Source organism: Myxocyprinus asiaticus, chromosome 4, assembly GCF_019703515.2.
Source record: "Myxocyprinus asiaticus isolate MX2 ecotype Aquarium Trade chromosome 4, UBuf_Myxa_2, whole genome shotgun sequence".
Classification (NCBI taxonomy): domain Eukaryota; kingdom Metazoa; phylum Chordata; class Actinopteri; order Cypriniformes; family Catostomidae; genus Myxocyprinus; species Myxocyprinus asiaticus.
This window is the reverse complement of record NC_059347.1, coordinates 46,498,409-46,519,220: the sequence shown is the minus strand read 5'-3', so window position 1 is coordinate 46,519,220 and position 20,812 is coordinate 46,498,409. Positions and strand designations below refer to the sequence as shown.

At 38.0% G+C, this 20,812-nt stretch overlaps 1 protein-coding gene across 2 annotated transcripts in view; it reads right to left on the bottom strand.

Annotated features, from left to right (window-relative positions):
* Positions 1 to 2,791: 2,791 nt before the first annotated feature.
* LOC127434724 (connector enhancer of kinase suppressor of ras 2-like) overlaps positions 2,792 to 20,812 on the bottom strand; it is a 59,635-nt gene continuing 41,614 nt past the window's right edge. For both annotated transcript variants that reach the window (XM_051687674.1, XM_051687665.1), the window contains exons 10-23: positions 17,100 to 17,230; positions 16,806 to 16,966; positions 16,249 to 16,329; positions 14,081 to 14,319; positions 13,489 to 13,523; positions 10,803 to 10,851; positions 10,215 to 10,263; positions 9,812 to 9,984; positions 9,373 to 9,446; positions 8,699 to 8,770; positions 8,540 to 8,610; positions 8,288 to 8,370; positions 5,249 to 5,950; positions 2,792 to 3,598 (exon numbers count right to left, since the gene is read on the bottom strand). In XM_051687674.1, the coding sequence (XP_051543634.1) occupies positions 3,377 to 3,598; positions 5,249 to 5,950; positions 8,288 to 8,370; positions 8,540 to 8,610; positions 8,699 to 8,770; positions 9,373 to 9,446; positions 9,812 to 9,984; positions 10,215 to 10,263; positions 10,803 to 10,851; positions 13,489 to 13,523; positions 14,081 to 14,319; positions 16,249 to 16,329; positions 16,806 to 16,966; positions 17,100 to 17,230 (2,142 nt within the window). In that variant the 3' untranslated portion in view covers positions 2,792 to 3,376. The remainder of the gene's footprint in view (positions 3,599 to 5,248; positions 5,951 to 8,287; positions 8,371 to 8,539; positions 8,611 to 8,698; positions 8,771 to 9,372; positions 9,447 to 9,811; positions 9,985 to 10,214; positions 10,264 to 10,802; positions 10,852 to 13,488; positions 13,524 to 14,080; positions 14,320 to 16,248; positions 16,330 to 16,805; positions 16,967 to 17,099; positions 17,231 to 20,812) is intronic.

Sequence of the window (20,812 nt, the reverse complement as noted above, 5' to 3'; positions counted from 1 at the left end):
TGGATTTCGTAAATTAACAGAAAACAAATATATAAATGAAGCAATATACTCCTCCTCACTATAATGTGCTCCTCATTTTAACATCTCCTCCGCTGTACATAAATGCCATGGGTTGAATTATTTGTATTTGTATATTAACATGTAGTGTTCAAACATACTTGGAAGTATGCAAAAGTGAAATTAAAGTGAATCTGGAGCGCTTTAAAATGATGCGCTCAGCACACGGAACTGAATGGAGCACATCTGTTACCCTGAGCAGGAGATGGAGTTGTGTAGCACAGAACTGCTCTTAATACACTGTAATAATGCTTATACACAATACAGACAGGACAGGGCAGCGTACATAGACTTTGAAGTGAACAGCTTGATTTATCTATGAATTAAATTAAATCGTCATAGCCCTTTGCGGTTTAATAATCACACAATGTCATTAATTATATTAATATTTTAATCAATTGTGCAGCCCTAATATATAAATGTGTGTGTGTGTGTTATAGCCCCCCCCCCCCCTTTTTATTTTTATTGAAAACACTATTAAATATTCTCTGATTTTATTCAAAACAACCTTCTGTTGTTATTTCTTTTCACACAAATTATGTTGCTCCAACAGTATTCAATAAAAATTAATTTATTTCTTGAATCTTGATATATATTGTGACCAGAAAAAAAGCAAATTTTCCTTAAGGTGTGCCTTTAGCCCCGTTGTACCCTGTTCCCACAACTAGTTATATGCCAACTGGAAGAATATCTCGTTTTGGTTTAAAGAAATAATCCACTTTACTTCATCTTTATTGTGACTTGGCAAGTTAAACTGATGAACACAGAATATGCAACACTGGTGCATAAAAGTGGGCAGTTATATGTTAATGTATTGTATTTGTTTGACATCTAAAACTGGGAGAAGTTCAGAATAAACCTTCTTTGCATCTTAATTTTAATAGTTTGTCTTTTTTGGACTGGGGAGAAAGTTGTCAGTTCTGAAACGTATATAGTGCATAACTCTTATTTCTATCCCTATTATGAGCCCTTTAAAATAATGTCATTAAACACAACACACAGATTCAGAGTGCAGAGAACTCAGTTTATTAGTTTAACATTTTATAATCTGTTATATATATATATATATATATATATATATATATATATATATATATATATATATATATATATATATATATATTTTCATTTATATATGTATTTATATTTCTGAAAGCAAAGAGGGTTAGCTCTGAATAATATTGTGAATAAATATCAGGCTCTTCCTGGTGTTTAATATACAGAAGGGGAATTTTTGAAAGAGAACCTTGAAAAAAGAGCAATATGTTCTGTCTCAATGTTGCAGTGCAACTTACACCTTATACAGCATAGCCGTGTGGGGGGGGGGGGGGGGGACATGCCCTTAAAACCACAGTGAATCCCCGATGGCCTGGATAACACACACACACATGCAACACACACACAGACACACACACCATGAAATGAATGTACACAGCTAACAAACATTCAACATAAAATGAATAATCAAAACAGTAACTTTAGTGGGCAGATGTGTTTCTGAAAGTCGCTTTGGTAAGAAAGGATCGACGAAGGACATGAAACCATTGTGTTTGGGTAGTGAGTGTGTGTGTCTGGCTATTCCAATGAGATATACAATAAACAGGCCATTGAATGATTACATTCTATTCAATTAAAATACATCCCACAAGATTATAAAAAAGTGACAATCAAACAACTGTAACATTGAGCACATATGCAGGGCTGTGCGAAAACAAATGTCTCAATGACATTTTAATGGGGACAAATGAAAATACACACACACACACACACACACACAACATTGAGCAAGGGGATGTTTGGCACTCCACAGCCGGGAATTAACCAATTGATTTGTTGATTTATTTGGAAATCTCAAATTCTCTGCCACTTGCTTTGGAATTCTGGAATACTGGGCCACTGACCTCTAGAATTGTAAACGGGATAACAAAACTATAGTTTTTGGCTCATGGAGTTTGTCTAAGGGATGCATACATCAGAAAACTAAAAACTAGCAACCTGAATGAAGCCCATAGCTTAGAGGTAATGACCAGCAAAGACCCGGAAAGAAGCAAAAACAGTCATAACATCAGAGAAGCAAAGCTTTTCATCTTTTGTCATCTTTTTTTGTAGAAAAAAATAGAGAGTAGAAAGGTTCTGCATTTGCAGAGTCAAAAGATTGCATTCACAAGTACAATTCACAGTTTTAAACAGAGGATGCAGCTATGCAAATAATATGTTCTTATATACAGACTGTTCTCTGGCCTGATAGCATATATTATTTTTTAAACCATGCATGATATAATATAATTATTCTAAAGAAGCCATAATAAACACTTTACTACCTGCCAGTAGTTAATCTTTTCTCATATCTAAACACGTATGTCATAAAATTCTCAAAGAATCTGTCTCACCCGCTTTCTGTCTATCACTCATCTCTAATACACACATACTCACAAGTACACACACGCACACATACACACTCACTTTCCAACACTCTTGCTTGCTTTGAGAGTTGTATAGAGTAACACAGTAGGGCGGTGTTGCTTGGTAACAGAGTGAAGCCTGTTGCCCATAGCTACATGAGTGCTCTTCCTGCAGCATTCCGAGGGAAGGAAAATAAAAAATAAAAAATAAAAATCAAATAAATGAATGAACAAAATCTTCGGAAGATATATATATATATATATATATATATATATATATATATATATATATATATATATATATATATATATATATATAAAGATTTCCTTTACTCCAATCAGAGACAAAAATAATAGATTATTTTTATATACCATCCTATTTTGTTCAACTGGTGGTCAATTAATCTGAAAATATGATTCTTCAGGCATGCACTAGGGCACCTCAGGGGGCCTTTCTTCCAAACATCCCAAATTGTTCCCATGATGAAACATATTGTACAGAGTCTGTAATGAGCCATATATGTGCAGCTAACACTTTTCTCTCTGCTGTGACACTTCCATGGTGTGTCTGAGGAGCAGTTTATGAGTCATCTCTCAGTGTCAGGTCAGCACAAATGACCGCAAGATAGTGACGTGCCTACGGTCTGAGTTTTGGAGGCTGGGTCAGTTCTTTGAGATTCGTCTTACAGTGTATTGGTTCAATCTGATATCGCTCGTGATCAGGAGGAGGGCAGTATCAGGTCCTCCATCGAGGAAAAGTGAGGACAGTTTACATACACAGTGTTTTTCATAGTGTATGTGTGCAAATGTTAATATGTGTATGTGAGTTTGCAACACACAATTCAAGTTATTTGTATATCTTCCTGTCTGTATATTAGCATGTGATTGTTAGTTCAATGTGTGCATGAGAGTGTGTTTCACACATGCGTTTCTATGAAAGAGTGAGTGTGCATCATCAGCGTTGGTGAGAGAGGTGAAAGGTCATTGGAATCACTGGGCGGTTCCAGAGGGGCGGAGCTAAACTCACAGATATCCAGGAAGAGCTCGTGGTTACGTTGCTTCCATTCGCAAAACTTCCGTGAGGTCAAACAAGGTTCATCCAGCACCTGGCTGATTATCGCCAAGTCGCCCTCCTTTGCCTGGGGGTCAAGAGTGAGAGAAATATTTATATGAGTAAAAAAGAACAAGGAAGAAAGTGTGATCAAAACTAACTCTAGAGCTGTGTGCCAAATCGCATACTTCTGCACTATTCTGTGCCATTTGGTAATGTACGCTGTTGACAGTCAATTAATCCACTCTTGAACCAGGCTTGGCTTTTAACAAATATTTAAGAGAAAGAACATAACTTTAAATCCTTCATCTTTGTGTTTCCTAAAGAAATTACACCACGTTGTGCAAGTCATATGACATTGGGAAACTGTTCCTTTCTGAAATTAGTTTTTCAGATGGGTAAAGTAGCTGACAATGATTTCTCAGGCGAACATAAAATGAGGTATATCACAATGAAAACTTAGTACTTTTTGAGTGAATAAAATGTCTTGATAATCTAATATATATAAAGGCAGAAGTATGAAAATAATTTATGTTTGAGGTCATTTTCATGCATATGTGCAAAGTAGAGTGACCAACTCTTCAAAATCGGACTGCTGAATACCAAGGTTTTATGTCATACACACTTTCTTTCTGAACAGAAGAGATGGCTTTTCCAACAAATTGTGATTTGGAAAAATATAATTATGTACTAAGAATTTAAGCATTGGTACTATATAATGCATTAAATATATACGTATCCCACATATATGAAATGTTCCCGCAATTATATAATGACCCAATTCTTCTTCAACTGAATTAATGGAGTGTGGAATGTTGGACACTTCATGCACTTAGCGGTTGCAGCTTGCCCCACTTAGCTAAAGGGCCGTGTTTACCTGGCCGCGATGCTGGCTTGACAAAAAAATTGCCATAATGGCGAATTCTTTAAAGACAGCACCTTGCAAATGTGAGTTGAATGCTTTACCATCACCCCACGCTGTGTGAATATGTGCATTGTTTGAGATATAAACGTTGACCTGAAATTGGCTAGCGTGTTAAAGCTAGCAGTAACACATCTCTTACATTTGTAACATCACTTCCATCAGTTGAAAATCTGTAAATGCTTCAGTGTAGTAAAAAAAACTTTATGTAGATATGGTGTAAATGTTCCATTTGAGATGATACTACACTTAGCAAATTCATACACTAGATGGCATTGTGCATAGTACAAAGTGTACATGCAGAGAGTGTAGTCTGGTCTAGTTTTTGTCATTGGGACACAGCTTAGATCCTCAATTATTATTTTTTTTTGTCCAAAAATACAAGACAGCATCTGATTGGCTGACTCATTTGAAATTATTCATTCTCTGATGGTGTCACTGAAACATTATTTATTATCATAAATAAAGGCTGGGATAAATCTGCTTTATGGAGCATAACAGGTGATAACAAAGACCAGTTGGCAATAAAAAAACAACGACTTTTAATACCAAGCATGGTATTAGCAATGAACTAAACGAACACACAAGTGGTAATCCTACTATGGTTGGAGCCCACTAACATGCCTTTCAGCAAATCAGTTAGCTCTGCTGGTATATGTTATGTCACCTTATTAATATTCATGAGTCAAGCTGGAAATGTTTATAATGTGAAAAATTGTTAAAGATATTGTATCCTCAAGATTTGTTTACAGAAGTCCTCTAGATTAATTCTCTGGATTTGATCTTTGATCTGTATTACTTTATTTGTTTGCATACCTTCAGTGTGGAGCGGAGAACCCGGATGCGGTGCAGTCGTTCATTAGTGGTAGGGTCATTACTGCGTTTGATGAAGGAGCGTCTGAACTCTTGTTTGGTGGAAGGTCTTTGCTGGCCGAAAGCGGAGAGGCTGGCCTGCTCCAGTGATCGGTACAACTCCTGCAGACCATCAGTGCCATCGGCCACTTTTTCTTCAGTCTCAGGTCTCCTGCTGCTGGGTTTCCGTACCTCCTTTTCCACCTCCTCTTCCTCCTCTTCATCATGGAGATGAGTTCTTGGCCTTAGAGTGCCATGTGTGTGCACATGTGCATGTGAGCGTGAGCTGCGGTGTGAGTGTCCCCCGTGAGCCTCGCGGTGGCGTGGGAGGCTCTGGCTGCGCTGTTTGTGGGTGTGATGGCGGGGACGGGACTCCTCACTGTCAGTCAACGGAAACGGTCCGTCGCGTTCCAGAGGACAGCGGCGCTGGGCAGGGAGTGTGGCCTGCCGGTGCTGGTCATGTGAAAGCAGAACAGGCTCCTCCTCTTCTGCCGTCTGCAGGTAGTGTAGGCCAGTGCTGGTCAGGGGAGTTTCAATCAGGTCCTGCCATGAGCGACGCTCTCGATGAGAGGATCGGCAAGAAGAATGTGACTCCTCAGCAGAGGAATGCGAAAATGTGGAGCCGCTGGAGAAATGACGCTCAGGAAATGGACTAGTCGAAGGCGCCTGAGGACAACAGAATAACTGATCATAATCTAAGTCTATTGTCAGTGAGAAAGCTACAGTAGATGTACAAGATGATAGTAAGACACAGTATGCAGATACGTGAACGCAATCACTGTATTCTGAAATGAATCAGAGCGCAACATATCCCTAATGGAAAATCCAGCTTAAGCTGGTAGCTGGTCCAAGCTGGTCCGAGCTGGTCATTAGCTGGTCCAAGCTGGTCTTTAGCTGGTCCAAGATGGTCATTAGCTGGTCCAAGCTGGGAGACCAGCTTAGACTAGCTACAAGCTTGTCATACCAGCTCAAGGTGATCAAGCTGGTTTTTGGAAGATGGTAGCTGGTCGACCAGCTAAGGACCAGCTTGGACCAGCTCATGACTAACTTGGACCAGCTCATGACCAGCTTGGACCATCTTAGTAACAGCTTGGACCAGCTAAGGACCAGCTTGGACCAGCTACTATGTTCCAAAACACATCTACCAGTTTAAGCTGGATTTTCCAGCAGGGATATACTATTGCTTTCTAAGGCCAGAAACATACCTCACATAAGTAGATACGAGCACTCGGCCAATGCAGGTCTGGCTGAACGTGCTTAAAGGCATAGTGCGAATTACACACTGACATTTGGGGGGGTCTCCGTTTTTTTACCATTGACTTTGAAGGGGTCGAGGTGCGAGGGCTTGAAGTGCGGAGTTACAGGGTTTAAAGTGTGTGCTGAGGCAGAGTTACAGTGAACAGGAAGGGATCTGCTCAGATCTTGTTTAGCTCAGATTGCAATCAGATTAATCGCAAAATAGCTTTCCACTGTGTCTCCGGGTCCTTCCGGGGGGGGTCTCCGGTTCCTTCCGGAAACCCCAGTAATTCGCACCCTACTTAAAGGAATAGTTCATCCAAAAGTTAAAATTCTCTCATCATTTACTCATCCTCATGCCATCCCAGATGTGTATGACTTTATTTTTAATGCTGAACACAAACAAAGATTTTTAGAAGTATATTTCAGCTCTGTTGGTCCTCACAATGCAAGTGAATAGGTACCAAAATTTTGAAGTTCCAAAAGCACATAAAGGCATCATAAAAGTAATGCATATGACTCCAGTGGTTTAATCCATATCTTCAGAAGCGATATGAGTGTGGGTGAGAAACAGATCAATATATTTTTACTATCAATCTCCACTTTCACTTTCACATTTTTCTTCTTTTGTTTTTGACCATTCACATTCTTCGTGCATATCGCCACCTACTGGGCAGGGAGGAGAATCTAAAGTAAAAAAGGACTTAAATATTAAGTTTCTCACCTACAATTCGATCATTTCTGAAGATATGGATTTAACCACTGGAGTCTTCTGGATTACTTTTATGCTGCCTTCGTGTGCTTTTTTTGTTTCAGAATATTGGTACATTCACGTGCATTGTGAGGACCTACAGAGCTGAGATATTCTTCTAAAAATCTTTGTTTGAGTTCAGCAGAAGAAGGAAAGTCATACACATCTGGGATGGCATGAGGGTGATTAAATAGTGAGAAAATTTTCATTTTTTGGGTGAACTAAAAAAATCCCTTTAACATACGTCTTGCATTACTGTGGCGGTACCAAACCTCTGTACTCAAGGGGGTGATAGAGTTACCTTCAAAAGTCTGTGCCATTAAACTGGATGTTATTATTCAGGTAAGATGCTATTCTTTGACTTTAACTGACTTGCTCAGAAATATTCACTTCAATCTGACAGTAGTTGACTTGAAAGAGAAAACTCACCGTAAAAGTGGACAGTTCACACTACTGGCCTCTATAGCACCCTTTGTGGCAATGTTAAGAATGCATCACATACTTTTATTGTGTTATGATTTTCGGCTGACATATTTTGGAATTTTGGAAATTAAGCTTGTGTTGCTAGAAATGTCTGCATTTACATACTTGCATAGAGTATATTGTGGTCTTAAGTGTTGCTGCAAGGGACACTATATTAGACATTTGTGTAAACTTCTATTGTCAGTTTTCTCTTTCAGGTCAGCTACTTTCATGACAAAGCAAAAGTTAAGTTAACTGAATAGCATATTCTAAACTGTTAACATGTTTAAAACTGGCTATCTGATTAATAAAACATCCAGACAATTGAAGGTAACTCTGTTATCTTCTGGAGTACAGAGGTTTGGTACCGCCACAGTAACACAAGAACACATGTAAGTATGTACAGAATGAACAGGACTGCATTCTTGCAATGCTTTAGTCAAGCATTCAGATTCTGACCTAAGAGACTGTTCTTACCTGAATATAGGCATATGTGCTCATATATACAGTACATGTGTGTTTGAGTGTGTTTACGTGTATGTGTTTGTACTAACAGAGGTGTTGTGGTGGTACGTGGCTTCCTGTTTGAGTGTCATGGACCCATCCACCTCGTCCTGGTCACTTTCACTCCAGTAATCTGAACAATGACATCAGAATCACATGTACTGTACATGACAACAGCATTATAAGACTAGGCTTTTCATTTAGCTTAAACACATCAGAATTAATGGAATGATGTACAAAACTAGAGTCCGTGACAGCACAGCATTTTGGGATTATGATATCATCACAAAATGCGATCTCACCTTCATCTGGACGTGGTACTGGATCATCAGGTGTGTATCCAATCGCAGCCAGTCCTAACCGATTCATCCACCTGAAACAGGAAATATAGACATCAGAGGAAATAGAAGGGTGAGGCAGGGTGGGGGGATTGAAGAGTAAAGGGCTCCGAAACCACGTACCTGTTCATCTCTTCCAAATGATCAGTAGCAAAAAAGAAACTTTTAATTTTGGGATGACATGCTTTGAAGGCACTGAAGCCAAAACAAAAAGAGAAAAAAAGAGACAATCATTTAGACACAAGTAACTAATATACACTGAATCAGTGTGTGTGTGTGTGTGTGTGTGTGTGTGTGTGTGTGTGTGTGTGTCTGTGTGTGTGGGCTGGTTTGGGTGGTTTATGAGGACATTCTTTTAGGTTACAAACTGGTAAATACAAGGGTATTATGCTACAAATGTGGTTTATGAGGACCTTTCTAGTGTCCTCATAATTCAAATCGCTTAAAAAAAACATACTAAACAATGTTTTTTGGAAAATGTAAAAATACAAGTTGTTTGTGAGGGTTAGGTTTAGGGGTAGGGTTAGGGTTAGGGGATAGAATCTATAGTTCGTACAGTATAAAAATCATTATGTCTATGGAGAGTCCTCATAAGAATAGGCACATCAATATGTGTGTGTGTGTGTGTGTGTGTGTGTGTGTGTGTGTGTGTGTGTGTGTGTGTGTAAAACAGAGTTCAGCAGTTTTGTGGTGACCCAGTTTCCTCTAGCCAGTGGGTTTCAAACATAGACGCACCCAAAACCCAGCAAACCCAGTACAACAGAGTAAGAGTGATTATTGTTGTCTTTAACACTCACTGTTTCCTCCTGCACTCGATTGCTCTGTCTATCCGAAACTCTGGCAGGCTGATGAAGCCCTCTGCTTTCTCATCCTGAGAAAAACATGAAAGAAAACAGGAGAAATAATTTCTGCATCACAAATATGGCACAACTACAGCACTTACATGACAACAGCATAGATCTCTAAATCTAAGGAAACAGGGATGACTTGGCTACCAGTGTTAGACTGTGGATACTGACTCGAGATGAATGCTGATAAATTATAATTGTGTTCTATAGAGGAAACAATTATCGGTAATAATTGGATGAAATAACTGATTGGCTGTTCAGCTGTTGAGCTTGGTTCCAGAAACATTACTCTAGAAATGAGATCTGTATGAAGTGAAATACAACACACCGAAATATACAAAAAGAAAAAAAAAGTACAGTAAAAGAGTGAGTACATTTGTTTCCTTACGTTTTGGTTGGTGTACCAATACAGGTTGGAGTCTTTGAGAACGAACCAGTACTTCTTCCATTTCTGTGTGAAGTAGCCAGTGGCATCTTTCTTTTTCCATAACCAGCCTTCACAGTCGCCATGACCCAAATCTTTGCAAGCAATACGCCTCCTGCTGGCACTACTTAGGGAACCTACACACACACACACACACACACACACACACACACACACACACACACACACACGCACACAAAGAATATAATGGCAACCACATACAACAGAAAAATACAAAGCTATGATAAGGCTGACAAACACAACACAATGTAATAAATAACAACAATTATGTTTAATAAAACATAAATAAACAATGTACAATGTAAGTAAAACCAGAAGCCTTTGTGAGCACATCTCGCCCTCGTACCTTTGCTTTTTTTCTTGGGCTTGGTCCTCAGAGAGGCATAGTGCATAGACTAGAAATTGGAGAGGAAACAGACATGAGGAACAAAGAGAAAAAGGATTCAAATCATGTTATTCTCATTAAACCTTGAACCATGGCAGTGAAGATTTCTACTTAAAAATCATGATTAAATTCTATTTTAAAACTTTAACATTGTTTAACTTGGACAAACTTGTGCTCATTCTTTCACATAAACAATGCAAAAATTTTTGTGTGATGACAATTTAATTACAAACATTAAAAATATCTGAATGTACAAACAACATGCCAACCTGAAAAAAAAAAAAAACTGGTGTTCATCAACTTATTTCTCACTACCGCAGTGTATTCTCCCACGATGATGCATCAGCAAGTGGCAAAGTTCAAAGATACTCTCCTCGCTTCATTTTAAAGGTTGTGGTTGTGTCTTTAATTTATGTTGCCAACACTATATGTATTTTCAGTACATACATTCTCATTCTCATTACATGTATTCTCATCACACTAATGATACAGAATTTTATGGGAGTATAACAGTGGAATTATCTCAACATATATGTGCATGTGGTTTACCTTCCTCATTGATGCCCCTGCTTGTCGGTCAAGTCCTGAACTAGCATACCTGCAGAGAGAGAAAGAAAGAGTGAGACAGACAGAAGGAGAGAGAGTTCAATTTTTTAATTTAAGTTTTAATATTGTGGCTATTAAAATACAATAGGTATTGACAAAGAACATAATTAAGAATAATAAATTAATTAATAATAATACAAATTATACAAATTGTATATTATTTTAAATGTTTTATTGGTTCTGTAAAGATTAAGTCAAACAAAGCCACAGGGAGTGGACAGGATGTCTCAGGTTGACATCATAGCTGATCCTAACTGACAGAGCCCTAGCACAGCTGCTCGTTCTCACAAACAAACCTCAATCACACACACATCCTCATATACTGTATACACATAGACAACTCTAGATACAGAACTGAACCTCAGCCACTCTGATGAAGCTGCTTTATTTGATTCTTTGCATATGTCGTAACAGCAAATGAACAGAGATCCTTCCATCTTCAGTTAGAGACGTTCCACAGCATTGAACTCTCACAGAGAACTAAACCTCTCTGAAATCTTACAGTGTCAGTCACAGTGGAAAGAAAACCTACTTAAGACTTCAGCCAAGGAATTTCTGTTCCTCATTTTAAAACAAATGGCTGTTTATTAGGACAGGTGTCTTGTGCCCAAATAAAGATATGACTAGCATCCTGTTTGTCTTAAAACATTAAATGTTTCCATCCAGACACAGTAATTTAAACCATCTCTAACTCTCAAACGGGACCTTTAAAATCATAAACTTCAAAGGGGTCATATTATAAGCAATCAAAATGTCAAAATATTTTGAGAAAAAAAAATAGTTAATTGTACTAGTAAAACATACTGTTATTTTCAAAACTGAAGACTTGCTCCTCAGATTAAAAGGATTATCGATACCAAGATCTAAATACATCTCGTTTTGAAATCCTTAGATTTCTGATGTCAGGAACCAAAACATTACACATTTACACATGAATGATGCCAGTGTCATGTTTAGAAACTTAGCTGGGTCACAGTGAGGTAATAAGGAGGAAGTAGAATAGATACTATTAATCCTAACACTACAACACTACTTACAACTAATGATAAGGGTAAATTGCAGGGAAATCTGCCAAACCTTGTACTTTTTCTTGGACTCTTCTGGCTGTTTTTAGCACATGCCACTCAACATATCTCTCTGAAGGATCCCAACGCTAAGAAAAAGTGGCTAAAGTTATTTTTTTGTTGTTTTTTTTAAGGTCTGTAATCGTTTCAGTCTGATCAGTTCAACCGACACATTTCAACGCAGATTGCTTTGTGAATTTGTCAAAATGTAATGCAGCTTATGTGTGAGTGCTGTTTCTCACTTAAAGTGTTAGTTCACCCAAAAATGATAATTCTCTCAACATTTACTCACCCTCAACCCAACCCAGGTGTGTATGACTTTCTTTCTTTAGCAAAACACATTTGAAGAAAAATAGAAAAATATCTCAGCTCAGAAGGCCCTTAAAATGCAAGTGGATGGTGATTAGAACTTTTAAGCTCCAAAAATCACAGACAGTCAGTATAAGTGTCATCCATATGACTCCATTGGTTAATTATTGTCTTCTAAAGCGAAATTATCACTTTTGGTGCGAAAAAGATAAATATTTAAGTATTTTTTTTAACTATAAATCATTGTTTCCGGTCAGCAGCAGTATACACATTCACGAGAGGGTGGAGTTCACATGGTCTCTCGTGTTACGTATTCATGATGGCGAACGTAATCTCACGTTTTTCTCTCGGTTGAGACATTCAAGATAAGCACACAAACGCACCATTGAGAAAATCATACAGATCTAAACCAAAACCAACGGAGCTTCTGTACAGCGTTCCTACTGCGCTCTGCTCTTCCAGGTGTGTCGCACGTGCCTCAGTTCTCGTGTGAACAAGCCAATGCGATTACGTGGATTATGATGATTTATAGTTAAAAAGTACTTAAATATTTATCTTTTTCGCACCAAAAATGATCACAATGCTTTAGAAGACATCAATTTAACCACTGGAGTCATATGGATGACACTTATGATGACTGTCTGTTCTTTTTGGAGCTTCAAAAGTTTGATCACCATCCACATGCATTTTAAGGACCAACTGAGCTGAGATATTTTTCTATTTTTCTCCAAATGTGTTATGCTGAAGAAAGGAAGTCATACACACCTGGGATATCATGAGTGTTAGAAAATGATTGTGATGTGGAAGAGGGCAGGGCCGAGCCGTGACTATGCACGCCCGGCCCCCAATCGGGCTAATCAGCCGAGGAGAGGGATAAATGCAGCCGGATGGGGCAGTTCAAGAAACAGTGAGCCACACGCAGCTGCCATGTGTGCATTTGTGTTTGTGTCTTTTTGTTTAAATTAAATATTACTTTGACTGTTCAGCCGGTTCCCGCCTCCTCCTTGCCCATCTCTATACTGTTACAATGATGAGAGAATTTTAATTTTTGGGTGAACTATCCATTTAACATGCGAAGAGGTGTTTAGTCTTAAAGGCAAAGCAACAAACAACAGCCTGTTTAATTAATAGGGTCAGGGAAAAGATGGAAAATGTTAATATTACTATGACTATATTACTAAAAATATATTATCTATGATCTTTTTTTGGCACAAAAATTAATTGACCCATTTAAAGAAGGTATAGCGGTTACTCACCTATCGGCATCTGCTCTGAGTGTGTCTGCAGTTCTCTGGGGCAATGAACAGAATGATAGAGAGAGACAGACAGAGAAAGAGAGAGGAAGGGAAATTTACATTTCCTGTTCTGTGTTATAAAATGAAACTACTGTGGCAGAGAACTGTGTGCGAGTCTGTGTGCATTTGTGTATGACAATGCACATGTGACAATATTGCACAAATGTGTGTCATCAGAGCAGTGACATCAACGTCTTCCCTCTTCAACATTTACATTTTTTCATTTATCAGATGATTTTATCCAAAGTGAATAATAGTATATTTAAGCTATACATGGAAATCGAACCCATCATTTGGGGTTTTAAGCACCATGATCTACCAGTTAAGCTACAGTAACACATGAGGGTGACTGTTGTTCAAACACGTGAAAATGTCAATGATTTTAAGAAACAGCTCTGATTTTGCACTAATTCAAGACCATGCATTTTGAACCTTGGCCTTTTGAATACCAAAATAATGCTGACTTACATCAAGCCATCCATAACTGTGCTTGTGCTCTGTATAGTATCTGTTCTATTGCCACAACTCTGATCAGATTCGACATATCACTCACATGGTAGTGTGGCATCGTGTTTGAGTCGGGCACAGGGAAGGGCAGCCCCTCGGGGGGACCTGCGTCCAGACGCACTGGTGGGGCAAGCATAGAGGGACTGATGGGAAAACTGGTGCTGCTGGGATTTCGGCTCTTCTTCCTTGATCGCCTGCTTGTGTCACGATGGGAAAACTCTGCCTCTTCCTGGATGAGCAGAATTCTGTCATCACTGAGGAACCGCAAGAGGGAGGAGTCTGAATCTAATGGAGAGAGATAGTGGAAGTTAGTTCTGGAAAGAAAGATAGAAAACAAGCAGTGAGTCAGATTCTGAGGGAAAGACAGCAAAAGGACTTAGAATGCAAAGACTGAGCATATTCAGGGACAGTTTAAGGAGGAGGGAAAAATAGAGAAATAAGAGAAGTTCAGCTATTTTTTTACTTTTGTTTTCTTTTCACATATGCATTAGCTGGACTAGCCTGAGAAACACCAATTTTAGCATGATTCAAACTAAAGAAAAAAATGTGTGATTGTTGTCAGATTCTTTGCTGATTTGAAAAATGTTATTGAAACATAATCTTGACAAACAGTTTTGGAGATTTCTGTATTTTCCCATTCAAGCAGATAGGAGCTTTACTTTTATGCCTATTGTCTACATAGAAAATAGCTAGGTGTTGCTAAGATGGCCACCGAGTGAACTGACTTGCCAGCATGCCTCAACTCTTTATGACTCTAGCTTGCAGAGCTTCTGATTCTGACACCTTCCTGTGTGTGTGTGGTTTGAGAGGTTTATTTCCCCATGTTTGTCTTCTATTTATATACGTGCCAGGGCTACCTACGTGTTCTCTGTTCTATTCTTAGAGGTCTGTTTCCACACAAAAATAAAGCACCAAGAAACAAGTAATGAATTAGTCATTTTATTTATTTACAGTTACATCTTCACCTCTCACATCCCGGAAACCTCACTTTCAGAGAAATTCTAGCCACTGCGACTCTTTAATTAATAAAATACTTAGAGCACATGACAAAACACTGTAAAGAACTTTGTCTCATGTCTGGGAGCGATAGCACATCACAGTTCTGGTAGCACTATTTGTGTGCGTTCCTCCTTCCTTATGATTTTACCGTGCGGATCTATTAGATATTAAAACATCAACAAACCTGTTCTTCAGCACAGTTCAAGTGTGTATTTTACTTCTTTGCTCTACAAACGCTATGCAGGCTTTTGATTTATAGACACCGTTATTTCAGGATGACCAGAGAAACATTTCAGATGCAATAATTGGTCTGCTGGTTAGGTCAGTTATGACTTATTTGATGCACATTTTGCATTCCTAATAAATTTTATTCACATATTAGTGTTTCAACCAAGAAGTTTTTATACGGTATCCCAAAATGTGAATAAAAATACATGGATGAAAACTCAGCTACTGTCTGCTAGACAGGGAGAAACGAGACAGAGTTTAAACCATTGCACCCAATGTTTCAGGAGGAAAGCATCTCTGCTATTATTGCTCATAATTCGCATAATTCATCCTGCATCGTTCGTACTGCAGACATGAATGACACCTAACATCATGCAGCTGATTGGAAAGAGATGTGCTTTTACTTTTCTGAGCAATCAGACTTACAATATTCACCAGGTGAAGATAAAAGGGGCAAAAATTCCCATAGACTCAAGCCACATCTAGGGACAAGAGTGACATCGAGACATGGGGTGGGCTCTGTTGACTTTAGGTTAGCCTCTTTAGTTAAAGTAATGTACATCATTTTGTATGTTGGCAAATGATCAACAAGCATGATATATATTTTTTGATCTGGGTAAATTTGACAATCATTTTATCTGCCACATAGAAAAGGTACTTTGACATGCCATAAAAACGTTTTTAGCATAAATAAATACTCGTCTCAAACACAAGCTACTAAAATAAGCACTTCCTGAATATATGTTCACATAACAAATATGGAGCTTTTATGTTAGCATCACATCACTGAGCTTTGACCTCAAAATCCTCATAAAGATCAACATCTGTCCATCTTTAAAGTACAAGTTCTTAATGCCGTTTTTGGGGAAACAGCTTTCATTTCTCTTTACAGACTGACAGACAAAATCCCTGTTGGGAGTCAATGCCTATACAAATAATAAATTATAATAATAATAAATAAATACATCTTATAGGTCAATTCATCACCTCTGCTTCCTCTTTTGTAAACTCCAGATTCTTGAGGTTCTGCCAGCCACTCAGTTCCCATAGAAACCTGCCGGGGGTCACCTACAGGGAGATGCAAACAACATCTGAGTGTGGTTGTGTGTTGTATTGGTGTGTTTTAGATAACATCTATCAGTGGGTATTACTATACATAGTAGTACAACATACTAAATTGGCTGAGATTTGCAGTCTTCTGTAATGCAATGCATCAATGTCCTGCTTTTAGAAATGGCAAACATCCAGAAATGCCAGAAACTGTATATCATATGACATCATGTAACATCGACTTAACACACAACAATTAAAAAATGTATGGCAAAAAAACTTTGTGTCATTTATTATTTCAAGTACAGCATGCAGTATACAATTTATATGTAGACAGTATATGATGCGTGTAGATTCAGCAGAGAATAAATGACTAAGAAACAATACAATTTTGAAAAAAGGAATAAAAATGATCACATTTCAAATATAAGTAAGTACAGAAAGTAAAAAGAGTATAAAAAGCATCATGTTTTTATGCATGTGTTTGTTCTTACTGTGAGTTGGGGTCCGGTCTCTGCGTCGCAGTCCCGTATTTCTTCCAGAATCCTCCTCCAGGAGAGGGAAATACTGCCCTCCGAGTACCTCCTGTTCTACATAATACCCCGGAGAATCAGAACCAAACACACCAAACCCACCTCGATCCAGATCCTCCTCTCTGGAAAAGAAACAGAGAATGGGAATTATTGTAAGAAAACAAAAAGAAAATGCATAAAAATTAAACCAACCTGCTGAAAGCAACCAAAAGTGTGGTTAATGTAGTTTATGTAAATACTTGTTCATGTAAATACCTGTGTCCATAGACAGGTGACAGTATAAAGACATCATGTCCTCCAGGTGTGTCCACTCCAGGTGAGAGTCCCACTGACCCAAGCGTGCTGGGTGGGGTGGGTGAACCACTGCAAGGACTGGTGGACAGCGGCTGCCAATCAAAAACACAAAAAAACAGCATCTTGCTGTTAGGCACAGTGTAGAGATAATGAGGTTTCAGCATAAATGAAAAGAAATTCAAGACAAATTCTCAAGACATGCAAATTTCAGAACTGCTAATGTCCTCATGATGGGTTGTGAAAGTATTCAAATACATTACAGTGAGAGTCCACTGAAAATGCTTCCATTTTCCTTTTTTTTTTTTTTTTATACTTAAAATGTATTTCATTACAAACTAGAAAAGTAAAGTTTGTAGAAAAACTTTGATGTTGCCTTGAAAAAGCTTTGTCTGAAAGTTTAAAAAAAGTTTAAAAGCTTAGGTTTAGGAGGAAAGAAAGAAAGAAAGATAGCTAGCTAGCTAGGCAGACAGACAGACAGACAGACAGACAGACAGAAAGAAAGATAGATAGATAGATAGATAGATAGATAGATAGATAGATAGATAGATAGATAGATAGATAGATAGAAAAGAAACAGTGATAGATGGAGTGATGAGTGAGAAAGAGTGATAGAGTGACAGAAAAGAATTAGTGATAGAGTGATAGAAAGATAGAAAATAAAGAGTGATAGATAGAAAAGAGTGATGAGTGATAGATGGAAAAGAGAGTGATAGATATATAGATAGATAGATAGATAGATAGATAGATAGATAGATAGATAGATAGATAGATAGATAGATAGATAGATAGAAAATAGTGATAGAAAGAGTGACGAGTGATAGGAAGAGTGATAGTGATAGAAAAGAATGAGTGATAGAGTGAAAGAATAGAAAGTGTGATGAAGTGAAATACAGATAGAAAAGAGAGAGATGGATGAATGGATGGACAGATAGATAGATAGATAGATAGATAGATAGATAGATAGATAGATAGATATGAAAGTGATGGAGTTATAAGACAGAAAAGAAAGAGTGATGGAGAGATAGAAAAGAAAGAGTGATGGAGTGATAGAAAAGAAAGACTGACAGAAAGATAGAAAAGATAGAAAGATAGATAGATAGATAGATAGATAGATAGATAGATAGATAGATAGATAAATAGATAGAAAATAAACAGATAGAAAGAGTGATAGAAAAGAAAGATGAGTGATAGAAAGACTGAAAAGAAAGAGTGATAGAAAAATAGAAAATAAAGAGTGATTGAGAGATAAAAAGAAAGATGAATAATTAAAATAATTTATTTATTTGATTAGCGAAACAGAAATAGTGCAGAATCTGAAATAGTTCTTGTTAATTTTGTCATATTGTTTCTCTGTTTTAAAATTTCCAAGTTCTGTTTATTTTCAGGTTTAAATTAGAATTTGAATCCCAGCTGTCAATGTGGACTCAGACTTTATGTTAAGCATATTATACTTCTACAATATGTTAGACTTAAGCAGCATGTTACATTGGAGGGCAGGACAGTGATCCATCACACACACACACACACACACACACACACAAACATAAACACACACACACACACACACACACGTCTAAAGACCTTTGACTAATAGAGGAGCAAGAGTGTGTTTCAAAAACGACGATAGCGTTGCCCTTGGCAACCATGAGCACTGCATCAGTCAGTTAGCAATGAGGAAAAGCATAGCAACAAGCAGCAGACAGCAACCTGGCAACAAGAGGCTGGGAAAACATGTATTTAAAATACACTGCTCGTCATTATACTGTATATGTAACCATTTCAGTGCATTTGTCCTTATGTTCTTCAATAATATTTTCTATTAATTTGTCAGGCTATTTAATAATATAGTGTTTCCTCCATACATTAATTCATAACCGAGTCTCCATCTCTTTATTTGTTTATTTATTCACTTAGAAAGGATTTAAAATGCTCTTCTATTGCAGGTTTATGAGAGACTATGTCAACAATCATTATCTCCTTCAGATCTGTTGAAACCTGGCACCAGTGTGAATTCATTCATGAGTGAACAGTTTCGGTCCACTCTGCTCCAGTGTGTCGTGACTGTGAGAACAGGACACATATGCAAGATATCCACAGTTTTCCAGAGCAACCACTGGGCGGCGCCATGATTATTGTAATTGCCTGTTTTCTATTTCTGGTCTGGAGAAGCCAAGGGAGAACAACGGATCCAAAGGAGAACAACAATCATTTAAGTGTTACTTGGAGTAAAAATTGCTCAACTTGTGCAGTTGTTGGCTGTCATAACAACTCATAATTAATGATATCAACATAATTAACCTCGGACCATCGCTTCACATCATCTACACACCCAGATGAGGCACTGTCTCTAAAAAACGGTCATCTCGACTCTGTGAAGTATTGGTATGTTTTTTAAAAAAAATAATTTTAATTTTAAATTTTTTTTATTAACAAATTTTTATTGATTCCATATACCAAATAAAACAAACAACACAAGAATCAACTTTTAACAATTATGTGCACCCCCTCCCTCCCGCCACCAAACATACATCCCAGTGGTCAAACATTAAATAACAACAGACACACATAAACAAACAGTCCAAAGAAAATACTCGATAACATAATATTTGATGACTTTTTCTTTTATGTTAACCAACATAAAAGAAAAAGGGTTCCACATATAATTTTAACTAAACTCGTCCCTCTCCCCTGTTGCTCCCTGGTAACCTTCTAAGAAGGCCAAATAAGTGCACCAGCCTCTTCAAACGCTGCCACTCTGCCCAGCTCGGTGCACCACTCATGAAATGAGGGCGCATCAGCCGACTTCCATCCCCTTAGCAGTACCTGCCTGCCAATCATCACGCTGGTAAGGATCCAGTTTTTTATATGTTTATTCATTATATTAATACCTGCCCCATCACCCAAAATACAAAGTCTGGTGCAGTGTGAGTGCTCAAGACCTCACAAATAAAATTCTGAACCTTCGACCAAAACTCTTGAATTTTAGTACAGGACCAAAAAACATGGGCTATGTCCCCATCCTCCAACTGGCATCGCCAGCAAGTAGGTGTGTCTTTAAGGCCAAGCCTATTCATTCTGGAGGGAGTCCAATAAAAACGATGCAGAATCTTAAATTGAATGAGGTGCACCCTTGCATCTTTAGATGCAGGCTTGACATTTTTTTAAATCTTACCCCATTCTCCATCTTCCAGTACTAAATTCAAGTCTCTCTGCCACAACTTCTTATAAGAGATGTTAAAACCCCATCCCCTAAACCCTGAATTAGCCAGGAATAGTACACTGAAGCCTCGTGGCCCTTTCCAAAAGCAGCAAGCACCATCTCAATAGTGTCTGCCACTTTAGGGGGCTACGTACTACTCCCAAAGATGGTGCAAAGTAGATGGCGCAGCTGTAAGTACCTGAAGAATTGAGATCTGGGAATCCCAAAACGCTGTATAATATTTTCAAAAGATCTCAACGCTCCATTTTCATACAGGTCACCCAGCGTAGCAACTTCCTTCTCAATCCATTCTGTCCAGCATAAAGGGGACTTGTTAATGCACAATTTAGGGTTTAACCAAACGCTTGCGGCAACGTTCAGGTAAATGTCCGAATTGAACACGTGGGAAACTTTTGTCCACACTAAATGCATGTGCAAGATAACAGGATGTGTCTTTACTTCTCCGAGTAGCTTG